The sequence below is a fragment of the Thunnus thynnus genome, chromosome 22 (assembly GCF_963924715.1).
Source record: "Thunnus thynnus chromosome 22, fThuThy2.1, whole genome shotgun sequence".
NCBI lineage: Eukaryota > Metazoa > Chordata > Actinopteri > Scombriformes > Scombridae > Thunnus > Thunnus thynnus.
Window position 1 is genome coordinate 9377050 of NC_089538.1, and position 17506 is coordinate 9394555.

Consider the following 17506-nt stretch of genomic DNA (forward strand, 5'->3'; position numbering starts at 1 on the left):
TGCAGCAGCAAATCAAGCCTCATTAGCTGCACCTTCTGCTAGCATATACCGCGGACAGATGGAAGCTCGCCCTCACATGTTACCTCACATCAGATGGCAGTTGGAGGAGGGTGGCTAGGGGGTAACAGGGAGGTACACTTGCCCCCTTCTGCCGGCATTACTTCCTCCGAGCTACAAGATGCCCCTAAGCGCAGATCTAGCAACAGAATGCTCCTTAACCTTAATCCTGCTGGCAACTACTAGTTTCCAGAGAATATCTGACATCAGATCAGTTGTAACTTATTCCCAGTCAGGCCTGGCTCTGGTTAGAGAGGTGCATTCCTGGCTCAAGGAGGAATCGAGGACCTGCAGAGGCCCCTATGGCTGCGTTTTTGCCGAATACATGTAAAAAGAGCTTGGAGCATGTGTGCATTAGCGTACGCAGGCACATGATATGCTAAAACACACTATGGGGCCACCAGGTAAGTGGCACAGCCTCAACTGCAGGGTATCACATCGCCCCCTTGTCCTCATGGCTCTGACACAAGATCCTGAGCAGCTAATTGAGGCAACGGTGCAATTCATTGGTGCCGGGCCCAGTGTCAACACCTTCTTCGAGGTAACAGCGGATTTATTCCCATCCCGCTAGGGACGTGGGCACAAAGTGTCAAGGGGAGGCCATGTGCAAATTGATGCTGTCTGTGTGATAAGAAATATTGCACATGTGCTTTTTAACACAGAGAAAGGCTGTCAGAATGGGATGGGTTTAGGATGCTGGAATTTCCTGCTGGGCCCCTAGAGGTGTTTGCGGGTCTAATTCAATGAAACATCTGTGAAGAAAGATGCCCACTTGATGAAAGACAGCGGCCAAATGTAACACCAGATTTCCTGAAATATCAGATGAGAGGGTTTTCTGCTTAAAAAGTCCAACAAAGCTGTACAGACAAAGAAAAATAAAAGCATGTTGCCTACAGAAACTCCATCAACAGACATTCCAAGGAGAAAGAAGTCACAGGACATTGATTGGAAAGTCCAGTGCATTAACAGCACAGGTAACTTTTAAGTGCTTTATCCAGATAATGAGGTCAGGCACAATTTTATGACTCAGATAAGTGGTGTTTTGGCAAGTCGTTATATGTAATTAATCAAAAATACATAATCTCAGATTTAGATTCGGGCCTATATGACTACATTTAGGTCTAGGTTGGCAGGGGTGGGGATAGGGAAATTCTTAAAAGGGTGTTGGTGGTGTTGCAGAAAGAATGAGGGCAGTGGTACAATGGGTACTTTGTCTAGACTTGGTAGCTAGCGGAGGGAGGGGTCACTGTGGTGGGAATGGAGCTGCGGCATTAATGGATTGAACTTAAGTACCGGTAGTTGGCTTGGAAGTACTGTACACAGAATCCTCAGGTTTTGGGGTTTTTACTGTAAAAATCACAGTGGGTTATTTATTCCTTAAAATGCTGAGTCTTGTACAGGACAATTGCACTGAAGAATTTTAAAATGTCCTGGCAGCAAATGAGCCTTAAGGCTGCTAATCAATATTTTATATAAACAAGGGATCAAATGAGCATGCACAATGTAAATGATGTCATTTGTAGTGACAAACTAAGAGGAATTATCAGCAACTCTGTAGTTCCCCTCAGCTAAACAGAGCACTTTAGTGTCTTTCAGCTTATTGTTTTGGTTTTATGACCTGCAAATTTACTGTTTATTGTTCATGCTCAGCTTTGTTTTTTAGCAGTAGGAGGCAAAAGTTTTCAGCAAAAATCTTTAATAAATCCAATGTATACTGCATGCCCAGCACCAAACAGACAAAGATAGATATTTTCCTCAAGCAAAAACAGAGCAAAGAGGAAAGTGAATATTGGACTTACATTCACCAGGTGGGCAGTAACATGATTCCAAATAAAGTTGCTTTGTAACTGCTGGATGTGTAAATAAGCAACTGTGCTTTGCTAACATGTGCACAAGTGCAACATATCTGCTAAAAAGGTGATGATATGTGTTGTCAAAACTTGTTCCACTGCCCCCAAGTGGCCAAAAAAATCAGTTAATGCAGGTTAAAGGTATCATGTTAAAAAAAAATGAAATATTTAAATATTTTGTACAAAATGGACATAAACACCAGGAATAATCTGTAAGAAGCTGCAGTAAAAATTGTGAAGGTCATGTCAGGTTAATTCCACATGGTGCTCATGAATGACAGAAAGCCAAGTTGTTCGACTGGTCTTTAAACTCCTTCCTTCATCTTTTACCAACCAACGATAGATGGGAAAGGATATTAAGGTGGATATTTCACTCGGCATTTAAACATCACATATATTTCATAAATTTAAGTCTTTTTGGAGGCAAAATGTCAAAATCTTTGAGAACACTCACGTTTGTGATGTCAAGTCCTTGTCTAAATGAGCTACGTCCGTCTCGACATTTTAACAACATTAATTTCAATCAAGCTGCTGAGGAGGTACTTCTGTTTGGCTGGGAGCTAATGAAGAGAAACAGACACACATATGGGACTTTTTGTTTTGTCTCATCCTTCGATCCGCACCCAGATCCACATGCCATATGGGAAAGTGTGGATGAGAAGATCCGAGAGCTCGATGCATGTTCAGTCTCTCTCCGAATGCAGCTGAAAGAATCAAAAAAGTCCCCCTCTCTTGTCTTGCTCACTCCCATGGGCACATGAAAGTCAAGGTTACACTTGCAACCCTTTTAATGACGGTCCCTTTTTGAGGGGTTTTGTTTCATTTAGAGGAAATCTCCATTGTTAATCCATCGCCTGTTGCCAGGTTTGAACATGCAGTGCCATATGTTGTACGCTGCCTCGCTACGTTACTTCTGAACCAAGGATTTCATATTTGTCATTTTGATATGCTTCACAACCAGACAGCCTGTTTCAGGTGAGCTGATGTTCTTTGTTAATGTGAAGTTGCTGACATATATAATTTAAAACCAGAATACACTGTATCCTACTTATTCTTGAAACACTGTCTTGATACTGAAGGAAAAAGCCTTTTGAAAGGTTTGACTTTCAGGCCCAGTGGTTTCATGGTGTCACTTCTACCAGAAAGGGTTTGATCTGTAACTGCTCACCATGTCTGTAACTAAGAATATTGCATTGTATCAGTCTTACTTACTCAAGTAGAAGTCAAACTGCAGAGGAGAAAATTCTCGCTCAATCACAACGCCATGCTTCAGCCAAGATGAAGTCTGGAAGCCATTAACAGAGAGTATAGCAGGGCTTCAACAGAAAGTACAGTAAATTTTAAGCAGGTGAGGGATTCGAAAGCCATAACGATGTGAATTTTACTCATCAATCTTGTACAGAAAAAAAAAAACGCTGGAAAAAAGATTTTGTAAGGTCTGCAACTTTATTTTCAGGCTTGGCACTAATTTTTCTTTAATCTCACAAACTGGAAAATATCTTTTGTCACTCTTAAGATGTGAATTGACATCTGCTGCAGGAATTATATCTTATGCAGCAGCAGTAGATTGTAGCAGTGTGTGTACGTGTGTGTGTTTGCGGGGGGGGGGGGGGGGTTACATAAGGCAGATGTTTATGGATACCATACTTAAGATACTAACACGACACTGCCTGCATTATATAAATAAAGTAGCCTTCCCCTAAAATAAACAATTATTCCAGCTAGTATTTTCACAGGTGGGAGTGCAATATTACTGTGCCAGAGTCTATACATTGCACCATTCATCACATAATTAGATTTTCATGAAGTGGATTGCCTCCTTATTGGCTGTCACTTCGACTCTATGCTGTCAATGAGAGAAGCCCCTCCTGTGGTCTGCTCCAACGGCCCATCTTTACTTTGCATACCTGCCAACACAGCTATAAAGAAATTACCCTAATCATCATGGTAATTAACATCAATAATTATTGACAGTGCCACAGACGGGAGGGAACGATGGACAAAAGAGTTTGTTTCTTTGTTGAGCACTTTGAAGCCAATTTCCTGGAATAAGCGTTGCTTCCGCTGTTAAAAAATCGAGTGAACGTGTTATATAGATGGAGGTATAGGAGCCAGGTTGACGTCATATACGTGCTAATGTAGAATGCCAACCGGTAACAGCAGGTGACCCCCCAACACACACACACACACATACACAAACACAAACACTCCAGCAGTGCCAGCCCCCCCCCCCCCACCAACCCCCACCACCCTCCTCCATCTCCTCCTTGTTTGCCAGGAGTGCACCTGCAGCTTATTATCCAAGCCTTTAGGTTTATAATGTAGCGCAGGTGCCAAAGTGCCACAGCACCATTGTAACACACAGACGCACACGCACACACATAGAGTCAACAAACATAACAGGCACCAAAATGGGCATACACACTTACAGATGTGCAATGATTAATTAATACTATGGTGGGTAAATCCTAAACATTGTTCCCTCCTGGTGTTGGAAAACACTGGGAGCACATATGGGTAGAGTCAGATTAAAGGAGAACAATTCACATATGTTGGTAGAGTAGCCTTGAAACAAAATATATGAAATATTGTGACGCTAAAGTTTAGAGATTCAAGTCTCAGATGTGATGTTTTAGTCTTTAAATGGGTAGATTTACTTTCAGAAAACCATGCTTGTTGTTTTTGTACCCAGATGAGGTCTTTTCATTCTGTATTGTGCAGTCATGAGTATTTTTTGTTTGAAATCTTGTACCTCAGAAATTCATACACAAGAGAAAGAAGCTTGTGTATACTTTACACAAATAAGCCTGCACACCCTGAGGCCATTGTTTATAAAATATCAAATGAGAAGTTATGGTTAATGCTGAATTTGGTGTCATTACACTTTATCTGGTTTTAAGGTCACAGCATAGAATCACTACAGACATTACTATAAACCACTGGAAAACATACACAATACAATATGTTGATCCCTAAAGGAAACCTTGCTTTAATAATAATGTGTCACACAAGCTGCAAAGAAGTGGGTGAGTGAACCTTCCCCAAATGTCTCGTTTTAAAATGACAAATCAAGGCTTTTGTTCTGATGTTGCATTTATGTTTTGTCCAAAAACAGAATGCAACAATGATATTTAGTCAAAAACACATGACAGAAGACACTTGTGACAAGATGACTGTACCATCTACCATAGCGGCCCTGCCCTGGTGCTTTCTACACCTCTGCTGTCCAGGGAAGTGTCCTTTTGTTGATTTTCATACCTGAAAGTGTCTGGTGCAGCCCTTGATGTATTTTCATTATGCTAAACTAACGGTAACTATGCAATAATACTGTAGCACAAATAGGAAACACTGTTCCTGGCCCACCAAATAAACTGACTTCACAACTAAGCAAATTTTTCATTACAGGCTGCATTATTGTGCAGACAACATCTGTCTTTCACTTCATATCATCTGTTTGTACAGTCTTTACCCTGCTGTACACTAATATTGCATATGTTCAGAGAAATAGACACATACATTGATTTAAAAAAAAAAAAACAACTTCGGCATTGTATTTTTACCCACTTTGTTTGGCAATGATTTTGTGCACTGAATTGATGGGAAACCACAGGGAGCCACAGGCGGGCTGAGATACTGACCACAGGCACCCCGATCCAGACTCAGTGACAGACCTTGTGGTGACATCTGCTTTTACTCAGAGAGAGCACTTCAGCACTTAATAAAGCATGTAATCACACTGTTGTAACTTGGGAGCAGACAAAGCAATGCAGGCGCACAGTGAACGCTTCTTACACTGACTTTTCCTTTTTCAGAAATGTCTGTTTCTGCTTATCTGATTTGAGTTCATCAGCAATTGTGTATTAAGACCCAAATGAAGACAAACAGCCAATTGAAGCCTTTATGATTGATTACAGGTATTTACTGCAGAGGTAAGAAAGCCATTTACAATTAAATACTACTGTAAAGGTGTAGGTTTCTTTCCTACATACACCTGCATGCAATTTTCTACATATAAGTGGACAGGAAAAGGGAAGGAGATGTAGTTAACTTTTTTTTTTTTTTAATTTTTTTTTGTAAGCTGCAACCAACAAAAGGGTGCTCTGTGGGCTCCATGACAGCTGGGTTACAGTACTTTTTTTTTTCTTTTGTTATCACCCACCACGACATGCTGATGAGGCAGACACACCATGCCACATTGCTGAAATATTTTGTCATCTAAAGATAAAACACTCCCAGGTTGTCTCTCAGGTTTTGCACAGACCAAATTTTAAGACTGCACCAGCTTTGCAGGCTAAACTGAAACGCACTTTGAGTGTGTTCTCTGTATCTCTTCTCATATTTCAGCTAAACTGCCTCCTCGCCAGGGCCAAGGAATGCATCAAGCGCCATAAATCAGGGGCTTGATAGGAACTTGGCAGCTGAACAGCAGTGCAGAGAGCTGTGTTATGTAGCTACAGTACAGTAAAGATGTTTTAAGGTGAACATTACCATCTTGGAGGAAGAGAAAAACGAGGGGGAGGATGCTTTGATTCAGGGGAGTTTTGTCCAAATGACAGAGCAATGAAAGCCCTTTCACCTCCTTCGGCCCTTTGCATTCCTTTACTTGTGAATCACTATGATCACCAGGAGGACTACAGGCCTAAAATCCTGCCTTTAATTTTATGTATACTGTACAGTTTGGACTCAAGAAACAGATTATTTATAGTGAAAAGTGTGCGCAGGTGCTTGAGCTCTATCTTGTGTCTCTTTCATGTCATGGCGAGAAAGAGGGAAAGAGTTCATGTAAAGGAGGCGGCCGGCGCTGTGTGTGCCAGGTTTGTTTGTCACATCTCCGCCTGTCTGCGCCTTATGCAAATGGGCAGGGGGCTGGGAGGGACGGCTCCATGGGAAACTGCTGGTGCTAATCCAGCATGTTGAACAGGGGAGGAGAGGAGTACTTTTCAATAAAGCACCCCCTCCCCTCTGTCAAGTCATACACACACAAACACACACATGTACACACAGACACGCACAGATGAACAGCGTGTTCTCATCCTATGTGCGTGTATGCCTGCGCACAAACATCACAGGCCGAATCAGGGAAAACAAAAAGATGCACACATGAGTTCTCTCCCTCTCTCACACACAAACACTGAACACCTGTTTCTTTTCTGCACATCCAAACAGACATGCTTTAATATGTGAACAAATCCCACGATCTTAAGACCCACTCTCAATCCGCCGGGTGTAATACCAGGGTGCTTTCAATGAGATAACAACAACCCTCAGTGTGATCGGCCTATACTACCACCTAAAGATAGACTAATAACACACTCCAGCCACAGTCCATGACTTAGACTATGAAATTTATGCAAATTTGTGTGGGAATACACAGAGCTGAGGGTACTATTTAAGACTAGTACATTTCAGACAACCCTCTTTTATTCCCTGAGCTCTCTTCAACTACATTTTTGCAAACAAACAGAGGCTGTTGTCTGAGGTCTTGAGTGTCTCTTTATTAAGGCTAAAATTCTTCATCGAAAGAGGGTGTCTCTAGAGAAATATTTTGCCAAAGAAATCTCATTTAGTGCATTTTAGCATTTTAGTGAAGCACACACTAGGTCATCTTTCTTGCAAAGACTTAGATTAGAAGGTTGATACCACTGTTGTGTCTGTACGCTAAATATTAAGCTACAAACAGCAGCTGTTGGGTTAGCATAGCATAAAGAATGGAAATGCGGGGTATCAGCTAGCTTTCCAAAGGTAAAAACTTTGCCTATCAGCACCTATAACACGCACTAATTAACTCTTAATAGTTTAGTTTAGATTAGTTTAGTCTCTTTAATCCGTACAACAACAAAATAGGTTGTGGTTTCACAGTGGGTTTCTTGAGTGGGTGAAATTACTTCCTAGAATAACGCTAACGATGTAGTAACTGCGCCCAGCCAAGAAATAGCCTGGCACATAATCTCCTGTAAAGTCACAGCTTGTCTTTTTCACACTTAAACAAACGAGATATACCTAGCCAGGCTAGCTGTTTCCCTCTTTTTATAGTCTTTATGCTAAGTTAGCTCTTGGTGCTGGCTTCATACTTAAGAGATAGTTATGAGTGTGGTGTCGATCTTCTCATCTAACTTTTACCAAGAAAGCGAATAACTGCACTTCCCAAAATGTCAACAGTAGTATGCTAGCTAACATTAGCCTCAATGGCTAGAATGTTTGCCGTTGCTTGGCAACACCGTCTCCTTGTAGACTTGTCTTTCTCATTGGCTATTGTGGTCCCGCTCGGAAAGCAGTGATTTAATCATCCAGATTTTAACTCCTAAATATCAAACGTTTGAAATTATCGGAGCGGCCCTGATGAGTCTGCAAGCAGTTCTGGAGGTTTAAGATTGGATCTGTAAACCCCTCACATTACCAGATAAAGACCAAGGTCCCATAGCAGATTTCTCCTCCGATTGTCAGGAATAAATAGCCCCCATAAACCCTGGCAAGGAGGAAGGCAGGAGGCTCACAGAGCTCTGAGTAGAGCTGGGTGTACACCACCATGGTGAGAGGTCAAGCCAGGAGGAGGGCTGTATTTTCAAATTCTGGTGTGTGACTTTTTTTGCCTTTTCCAGAAAACTGCCTACCCCAGCTTTAATGTTTTGTTTCCTTTTTGTATTGAAATCATGAGTCCTGCATTGTCTGCGTCAAACACTAACAATATAAATCCTCATTTTAGTCATACACCAATCAAAAATCTCCCCAAATCTGCCTTTATGACTTCCGTCTAGATAAACTGCATTACGCTCACACTTTGATGCCAAAAGACGAAAGGATCAGATTAATTCATTACCTGATTCCAACAGCACACAAGATGAATATTATATGCCTCTCATAAAACTTGGGGATGTGACAGAGTTCTTTGTGCTGGCATTGGCTCATGTCCAACAGCCCAGTCCAGCTTCTGCACTCACAGGTTTGTGTGAGAGAACTCGCTGTGCTTTCCCTTCCCCATCCTCTCTTTGGTACACAGTCAGACGTACGTTGGAGAACCACAAGGCGCCGTTACCTCTCCTGGATCCATAGGGGTGGAGGAAGGGGGGAAAAAAATGGACAAACACAAAGGCAATCAACAAATCCCCTTTGCTTGAGCCCTGCGAAACATAATAGGGCCAAATCATCATCTATTTAGCTTCATCAAATCACTGACAGCAGGCCTTGATAAAAGAGAGTGGAAAATATGTAGGGTACAAGACGCTGCCAAGACCCTCACCGACTCGAGCCCCCTATTGAAGCCAGATGTTGACTCAACTGGCCAATTTTGATAAATGGCATAATGATTACCATTATAGATCGGGTAATTTTATATCAGCGTGCCACATTGTTGGTCCTCTTTAATGATAGCCAAATGAACTGTGGTTTGTGCCCAAGGCCAGGTGGGCTTTTCTGTGATTGGTGTGAAGCATGCAGTGCCTCGCCTGGCCATTAGGAGGGCGCCCCTGCTGCGGACAGGGCGCCAGGTCTTGTGGGCACCACTGACAGTCCCTGTTGTTGTCATTAAGTGTCCAGCTGAGCCCTGAGCCCATCACGTAGGCCTGTAATGAGACTTAATTGGCACTTTAGCCTGACTTTTGCCTCCTTCAATGTCCTCAATCCCATTAGGAAAGCTTACTAGATCAGAGCTTCATGTACTTGACACAGTGACCCAGATGGATGTTACCTCGCATGACCCTCCGAGGTCCCAGCAGACTGATTCTGCTGTGGTCCAAACACTGTAGTCTGTCTCCCATTCCTCGGGGATTGGCGTATTACAGTAGATTAGCTGGAGTAATACCACAGTGGTGCATGTGGGGTCATGGGATCGCTCCAGGACATGAAAACTAATGTTTGCTCTTAGGGAAAACTGTCACAGACACACTTCTGAGAATCAATGAAATCCAATTAGTTTAATACTTAAATCAAATAGTCGTCTTTCCTCTGATCTGACACTGTCCTTATTCCACCCCTGCGGCAATTACTAAACTTGTTTTCTTCTCTCAGCCTGGTTTTAGAGATTTTCCTGAGAGGTGATCCTGAGTTATTTTGCACTGTAATCCAGATCAGACTGTTTCCCTCGTCTATATAAGGCACTGTAAGTAAATTATTGGGGTGGTGAGGGGGGTTGAATCTTATATATCTATATATATTCCTTAAAGCAAAACCCTTTCAAGCATTTTTATTTTCTTGGATTCTACCCTTGACTTAGAAAAAAAAGTCTATTTTATGCATCATACATATATAGATCTGATGATGCTATAGCCTGATATGTATGAGATTAGATGTCTGACTGTCATATCAATTAATGATGCCCAGATCACATGGCCTGGTGTGTTGGAGGCATTTGTTCAAGGCAGCCTCTAGAGAGTGCAGTGTTAAATATAAAACTCAAAACTATGTTTGTCATGTAATTTGTTTTTTTGGAAAATAATCTCCCAATGGACTGCTCCCCACCACCCCAAAAACTTCCCTTCAGCAAAAAAAAACAAACTACAAAACCATTCACCTTCTCTGACCCCTTCTCCTCCCTAATACTTTTCATGCAGTCCCTAAAAACAAGGGACATTTCAATGCTTTTTGTGTTTCCCCGCAATGTCCAGCCAACTGGCTCAAACACAGAAATCAATCAGATGTGGCAATTTAGCTGTCTATCAATTAACAAACATGGATTGAGTCTGATGTCAGACCTCAAACAGGAACGTTTTTATTTAGGGCAAATTGCAATCACTCAGAGTCAAATCTAATGAAACAAACGGGAAAAAAAAACACAAGAAAAAGCCAAAACACAGAAGTCTTTTTTGTAGCATAGCTCATTTTATTGTTTAAACAGTTTTGCATAGGAAATATATCCACTTCCAGTAATTGACTGCAGTAAAAACAGCTGCTAGCAGTATAGGCTGGATATAACAGGAACAATCACAAAAAGTTGAGCCTTTATTTACACTGATTTTAATCTTGTGGCAATTTTAGCCCCTGCACCAAATGTAACCAGCTTGAAGGCATCGCCTAATGCTCGGCGTTTCTAAAATCAATAAAAGAAGGGATATCAAGGCCTTTGCTATACAGTTCACAATGGACACCTGTGGCTCCTAAACTGTAAATGAAAAGATAAAAAACAAAAAAAAAAAAAAAAGTTTTCCAAAAAGTCCTCTAAAACGTACATTCAGATACATACATAGACCTTTGCACACACTTGCAGTGTAACTACGATCACTACTGGAGACTGTTTACATATTGTTTTGTTGGTGTTGTTGTTGTTGTTCGTTATATAATTCCACCATGATTTATAAAGTAGAAATGTGTGCGCAGAGGGAAGTAAAAGTGCCACAAGACCCAAAAAGAAATCAGCCCTGCAGAGAAAACTGGTGACTAATCTTAAGAAAAGACATTATTTCATTCTTTCACTGCGCTTAATGTAGCACTGACCCCTCCCAACCCCCCCCACCCCCTCTTCCCACCTCCCCGCTCCCCCCCTCCCAAGAAAAAAAAAAAAAAAGGAAAAAAAGAAGAATGAACATTTCCTCTCAAATTGTGAGCAAGCTTGATGTGGGCATTGTGTGCTGACATAATTAGAAAATTAATAAATCACACAAAAAAAAAAAGCTCCAAAAAACATCAAAGAAGTAATAAAGAGCATATTTTCCAGATGAGAATGATGAGCCACATTCTGTTCTGCGTGATGCCGTTTTTCTTGTCACATATGAAAGTAAGTCTATCACATTTTACAATTATATACAACAGACACTTGGACAGCTTGAACAGGCACTGCATTGCTATCTTTTTGTCTTCTTTTGGTGAATGTTACATCCTGTATAAATGCTGGTTTTCATGTTTAATAACAACCTGATGCCAAGTGACTAGCAGCTAGCCAACGTATGGAAGGTGAGTATTGCTCATGTAGGATGAAAAATAAGTCTGAATGTTTCCTTAGTCTGCATGTATATGCCCTCTCAGTCCCAACAGAATGCGTGACATTCAACGTAAAGGAAAATCACACATATTGCATGAGTGCCACAGGTCCTCCTTGCATAAAGTTGTCCTGTTCTCGATGATCGCGGTGATCGATGCAATAATACTTTCTAAAAATAAGGTCGTTGCGAGTGTCAAAATCTGCCTTGAGTAAGGCTTTTGAAGCTGCTGATGGGTGGAACACTGATTAAATTTTTATAAAGTTTCAAGAGCTTTTTGACAGGCTACATTCACACCCCGCGTAGCAACACACAGAACCATGCCCAAATACATTTAGTCTACCTATTATCAGCTGGAAGGTACAGTACCTTGTTGTGAAGCACCTGCAATCAATGTAGTTCTTTTTTTTTTTTTTTTGTAGTGTGAATGAAGGGTTTCCTACATCAAATCAGGCATTGACATCATGTAGAAAGTGCAAAATGAGCGATGCCTTGATGCGTTTACTGATTTTTAAAGAGATTTTTTTTTTTAGAGAGTCGCCTGCATATGAACCAAGTAGACAGCTCAAAAAATGGCCAGCCGAATCAGAAATATGGCGAGACGTAGCACCAGTCGTCTCGCGACATTTCCTCTGAAAAGAAACTAAAAAAAAAAAAACGAAACTATCTGATAGATTCATTGGAGGACGTTTTGTCAGATTTTACCCTGCTTCTCACGTTAGGTCAGGTGCCTTTTCTGGGGCTTTTTCTACTGGTTAAGTGACATCACCTCCCAGCTGCTACAAGAACACACACACACTGATCATGATCTTGTTGGACAAGAATTCACACCCATTTCCAAAAAAAAAAAAAAAAAAAGAAAAAAAAAAAAAAGAGATAAATCACATCACACTCGCTATGGCCACACTAATGATAGAACAACAATTCATATATTTATGAAGTGTTTCCCAAATGGAAATATCTAAGCACTAGCCAAGTTCAGAAATAATAATATTAATAACAAAAAAGCCTTCATTGTTGTTGTTTTTTTTATATTTGTGGATCTTTATAGAATATTTCCCCCCTTTTTTTTGACTTTACATACAGGAATACAACAACCGATGAAACACTTTAGATTCTATTAATCGGGGGAAACCTGGAGAGTTCTAACTCAAATCCAGCCTCCAAAAAACAAATAAACAAAACCCAAATTAATTTTTTTTTTTCCTAAAATGGAATTGACTCATTTTCCCCAGAAGTGAAGATTTACAAATAAGGGCTTTAGAGAAGAACTCTCGAGAAAGTTTACAGTGTACAAACTCCTGTCCTATGGCAGGCTTTTTATCGATAGAAAGACCCTCATCTTCTCTCACTGTGTAGTGTCAGAGGCACTCTATCACACCCACAAACATCCAGCTCACAAATTCACATACACACACACATGCACGCCCATGCACAAAAACACTCAAGCTGCCAAAGCAGAGTTCAACCCCACAGACTACTGCTATCGACGCAATCAGGATATTTACCTTTATGTACAGTCTCCTATTCAAATAAACACCAACAGCACAGTGACCCTGACACATTTTTTCCTCACACACACACACACACTTGGGGACAATGCACTTCAGTGGGGTCTCCAATGGCCAAAGGCTGCAAAGCACTTATAGTTTTTTTTCTTTTAAAAGAAAAAAAAAAAAAAAAAAGAATAAAACAAACAAACAAAAAAGACAGAACAGTGCACATAGAACGGGGTGACTTTTCAATTTTTTTTCTGCATAAGAAATCTGGGTGAAGACGGAGAGATTGAGCTTGACTTGAGGATTATTATTTTTTTTTAAAAACATTGTCTGCTTCTTGGCCCTCACGCTTACGCCGGAAGAGCTCTCGGTAGTGCCGACTCTCCGAGGGGAAAGATTTCAGGATTCTTTCGCGATTGTAGGGAAAGAGTGCAAAAAGGTGTCCGAGCAACATCCGGGATGCTGCTCTATCTCTGTGTGTGAGTTTTTACATCAAAAATGGTAAGATGATGACTGATATAAATAATGCCCTGTAATACGCCTGAGAGATTTAGTTTGAGACTAGGTTCAAAACACTGTGAGGGGGAGAAGACGATTGCCTATGTGCTATTTAAGTGCTATATTTTTCTTCTAGTGGATTCTATTTAAGCTTCTACTGGGCCACTGAACTTTTCAGGAGCGACGGTTAGAAAACAACATGCTCCTGAGGTTCAGTATTTAATTCAACATACTCTACGGGGCTCTCTGCTGGGGAAGTATCTCAATAATTGACATATGTGCATATCGTATATACATTTATACAAATCTACTACTTATAAAATACTTTCTAAAGGCTTGCTTGAGCCTGTCGGAAACTGATTTGGACAGGTCTCACTAGCATTAGTCGGTGTGTGATTGTTGCGCAGGTCACAGGCCACTTCATTGATGTGTTTAAGGCATCTACTTGGGAAAATTGCATTCGGTGACGTCGAGAATAGTACGGCATATTTGATAAAAGCACGCAACTTGCTGTTAAGTACGCGGGATTTGCTGGAATCCCAGAATACGTCCTCAGTCGCAGCTTTTTAGGGATCTATGACAGAATGGGATTTTACGCAAAATGATTTCTTAAAATGATTGTCATACTCAAGTCAAGCCGTCTCTCATGTGAAAAAATGAGCTCCTTCAAGGTCACATGCTAGCACCCCAGGTGGAAAGTTAAAAGTAAGAGTCACAGTAGACCAATCAGTGACTTTGCAGCCGTAAAAAAGACCAAGGGTGCATTTTTTTTTTTTTATAAGTACTTCTAGAAAAATACCGGCCCTCCCAATAAAACTCCCAAATTCAAAATACACTGGAACATGTTTCACCGTCTTTCGGTAGGCCTATATGCTAAAGAAAGAAAAAAAAAAAAAAAAAAAAAAAAAAAGACCTTGTCATACACTGCATAGAAAGCAGTCCCCACTTTGGTCGATAACAAAGGAAAACACCCACAACAACAACAACATCATCAACAACAACAACAACGACAAACAACGATATCAACAAAATAAATGCATTACAATATTGTCTATCTCCAAACTAGCCTCTAATAATTGACACATCTATAAGCACTACCTACATAGGCAAAACTTGGTATTGCATAATTTTCATAATTCTGAATTCCACCCTCCACAATAGTAACTGGAAGATGAACACAATGAGCATTGAAAAATAAGCAAAACAAAAGATGACAGGTTATTAGAAAAACCACCAAAATACTGAGAAAACAAAAAAAAAAAAAGAAAAAAAGAAAAAAAAAAAAAACGCTGGTTGATTACAAACTTTAAAACGGCAACTATACACAGCCTTGATATGCAATGTAACTGTGAGATAGAGTAGTACATGAAGTTAAAAATCAACAATTTCATTCAGAGTACAAAACAATTATTATCATAAAAATGTTATTTTTTTCCTATAATGATAAATGCAGCAAAAACAAGTGTAGTGATGTCTCTATATTCAAAGGCAAGGCACGTAATGTGGACTATATGTCATCGTGCAAATTAAGAGTATTGGAGAGATTTTCCTTGTATAAATATGTCTGGACTGGAGAGGCAATGGCTGTGAACATGCCGTGCACAATTCTAGATTTCAGGGATTTGCCACCACCTGGATTCATAATTTCAGTTTTCAAACTCTTCCACTGCAGAGTTAACCTTGCACAAACTGTAGCTTTACACATAAGCCTACTGTACATTTGCATGAATTGTACATTTCCATGAATTAACACTTTGCATTCCTTTTTTTTTTTTTTTTGTAAACATAAGCTTTAGAAGCTGATGGCCAAATGCATTATGCTCTTGATCTTATCGTGAACATTTTCAACTGAAATGCCATTTTTACACACTATGTGCGTCTCATTTCTTTACTTATGTTCGGTTATTTTTCTTTTTTTTTTTTTTTATCCCCCCAAAATAAATAAAAAAAAAAAATCTCCCCATTTAAAGTTGGGAAGGGCTCAAAAGAAGTGCTGGTTTTGCTCAGCGCTGCACAGGTAGCTTAGTGCTTTTCTTCAACTGCCTTTCACGCTTGATGTTTTTTCTCATGTGAGGAGACGGATATGTGACTGAAATCAAATTCAAATGTTTCCTTAAACATTTTTTTTTTTTTTTACCCATAAAACCATTTAATATTTATCCCCCTTCCTTTAGAGTCCTAGGGCTGACAGACTGATAGCTTCCCTTCAAAAATTAAATTGCACTTGCCTCTATCGAGATTTTCTTATTCTCCGTCTTTTTTTTTTAAAAAATCCTTTTGTAAAGGAGTTGCAAATTCTTTAATGAGGGGTCCAATCTCAAGTCTAACATTTAGTGTTTTTTGAAAACCGCATCAAGAGTTCTCAACTCTTACCGTAAGTGTTTACATTAATTCTTGAAGTAAGTAAGCAGTAAAGAATAAACAAAGTCAACACATTTTCTGAACAAAGAGTCGTATCACAGTAAACTGAAATCAAACGGAAGAAGAAACACTCTGAATTCACAATTTTTGTTCCTATGGTGTACACAGTGAATCGTTTGACGTGGGGGAGCCTCTTTTCAAGAGGTTGGAGAGCTTTAGAGTCTCGGAGCCATCCACCAGGCAGAGGTTGTTGATACGCAGACCTCTTCACTTGTGTATATGTGTATGTGTGTTTGTGTGTGTGTGTGTGTGTGTGTAAATCGTGATTTTACATCTTCCCCCGGTATGGAAAAATAGTAGGAATTGCCGCTAAGAGACTAGAGTGTCATGCAATAAAACATTAAGGCATCTATACATCACAGTAATGGATCGAGAAGTTCTGCAAACACAACAACTGACTGGTGGGTGGTGGATGTGTGGGCTGGGCTGGGCGAGGACACAGCAGACCTGAAGCTTTTTCTTTTTTCTTTCCTCTGAGCCAACCCTCGTCTTCACGGCCAGTGTCCATCGTGGGGAGGGACGGGAAGCGGGGAGGGACATGTGGAAGGGGCGAGATTGAAGGGTTGAAGGGGAGGGGGGGACGAGTGGAGATTGTGCAGCTCGTGCTGCTTTGCTGGTTTCATCCATGGCTGCGGACACCTGCAGTGCTAGCTCTGCACCACCAACACCCCCACCCACCCATCCACCCAAGGGGGGGGGTCATCCGGTCCTCTCTGGGTTCAGTTCCCTGTCTCAGCGGGGACCAGGGGCTCACCAATGATGTTTATGCTGTAGTTCTGGTGGACATTTGTTGGCAGAATCGGAGTCCCGTTCGACACTTGGAATGGAACTAAGCTCGCCCAGGTACCAGGACTGTGGAGAGAGAAGAAGAAGAAGAAGGAAAAAAAAAAACCAGACACAGGGAGACGGAGAGAGAGATTAGTCACATGCCATTAACTTGTTTGTGCAGCATGCAGTCAAAATCAGATTCTTTCTTTCAATTATCCAGAACACTGCTTCGCTAATGACCAGCGTCACTGCTCTGCTGACAGTCATCAAAGTTTAAGGTCTTCTTTTTTTTTTTTTCTCTTCGTTTTGTTTTGTTCAGACAGAGATGAAAAAAAAACCCGGCAGCGCTAGCTCATTAATCTAAGCTGAGGTGATTCCACTTGATTCCCAGAGAAGGACATCATGTGAGAGTGCCGTGACGCAGTCCCTCTTCTCTGCATTGACGGCAGTATAGAAAAGCATGAGGGGGGAGAGTGTGATTGGTGGTGGTGGTTGTGGGGGGAGG

At 40.8% G+C, this 17506-nt stretch overlaps 1 protein-coding gene across 8 annotated transcripts in view; it reads right to left on the reverse strand.

Moving 5' to 3' along the window:
- Positions 1-10699: 10699 nt before the first annotated feature.
- Positions 10700-17506, reverse strand: part of LOC137175074 (nuclear factor 1 B-type-like) — a 69588-nt gene continuing 62781 nt past the window's right edge. For all 8 annotated transcript variants that reach the window (XM_067580721.1, XM_067580722.1, XM_067580716.1 and 5 more), the window contains one exon: positions 10700-17085. In XM_067580721.1, coding sequence (XP_067436822.1) covers positions 16953-17085 — 133 coding nt within the window. In that variant the 3' untranslated portion in view covers positions 10700-16952. The remainder of the gene's footprint in view (positions 17086-17506) is intronic.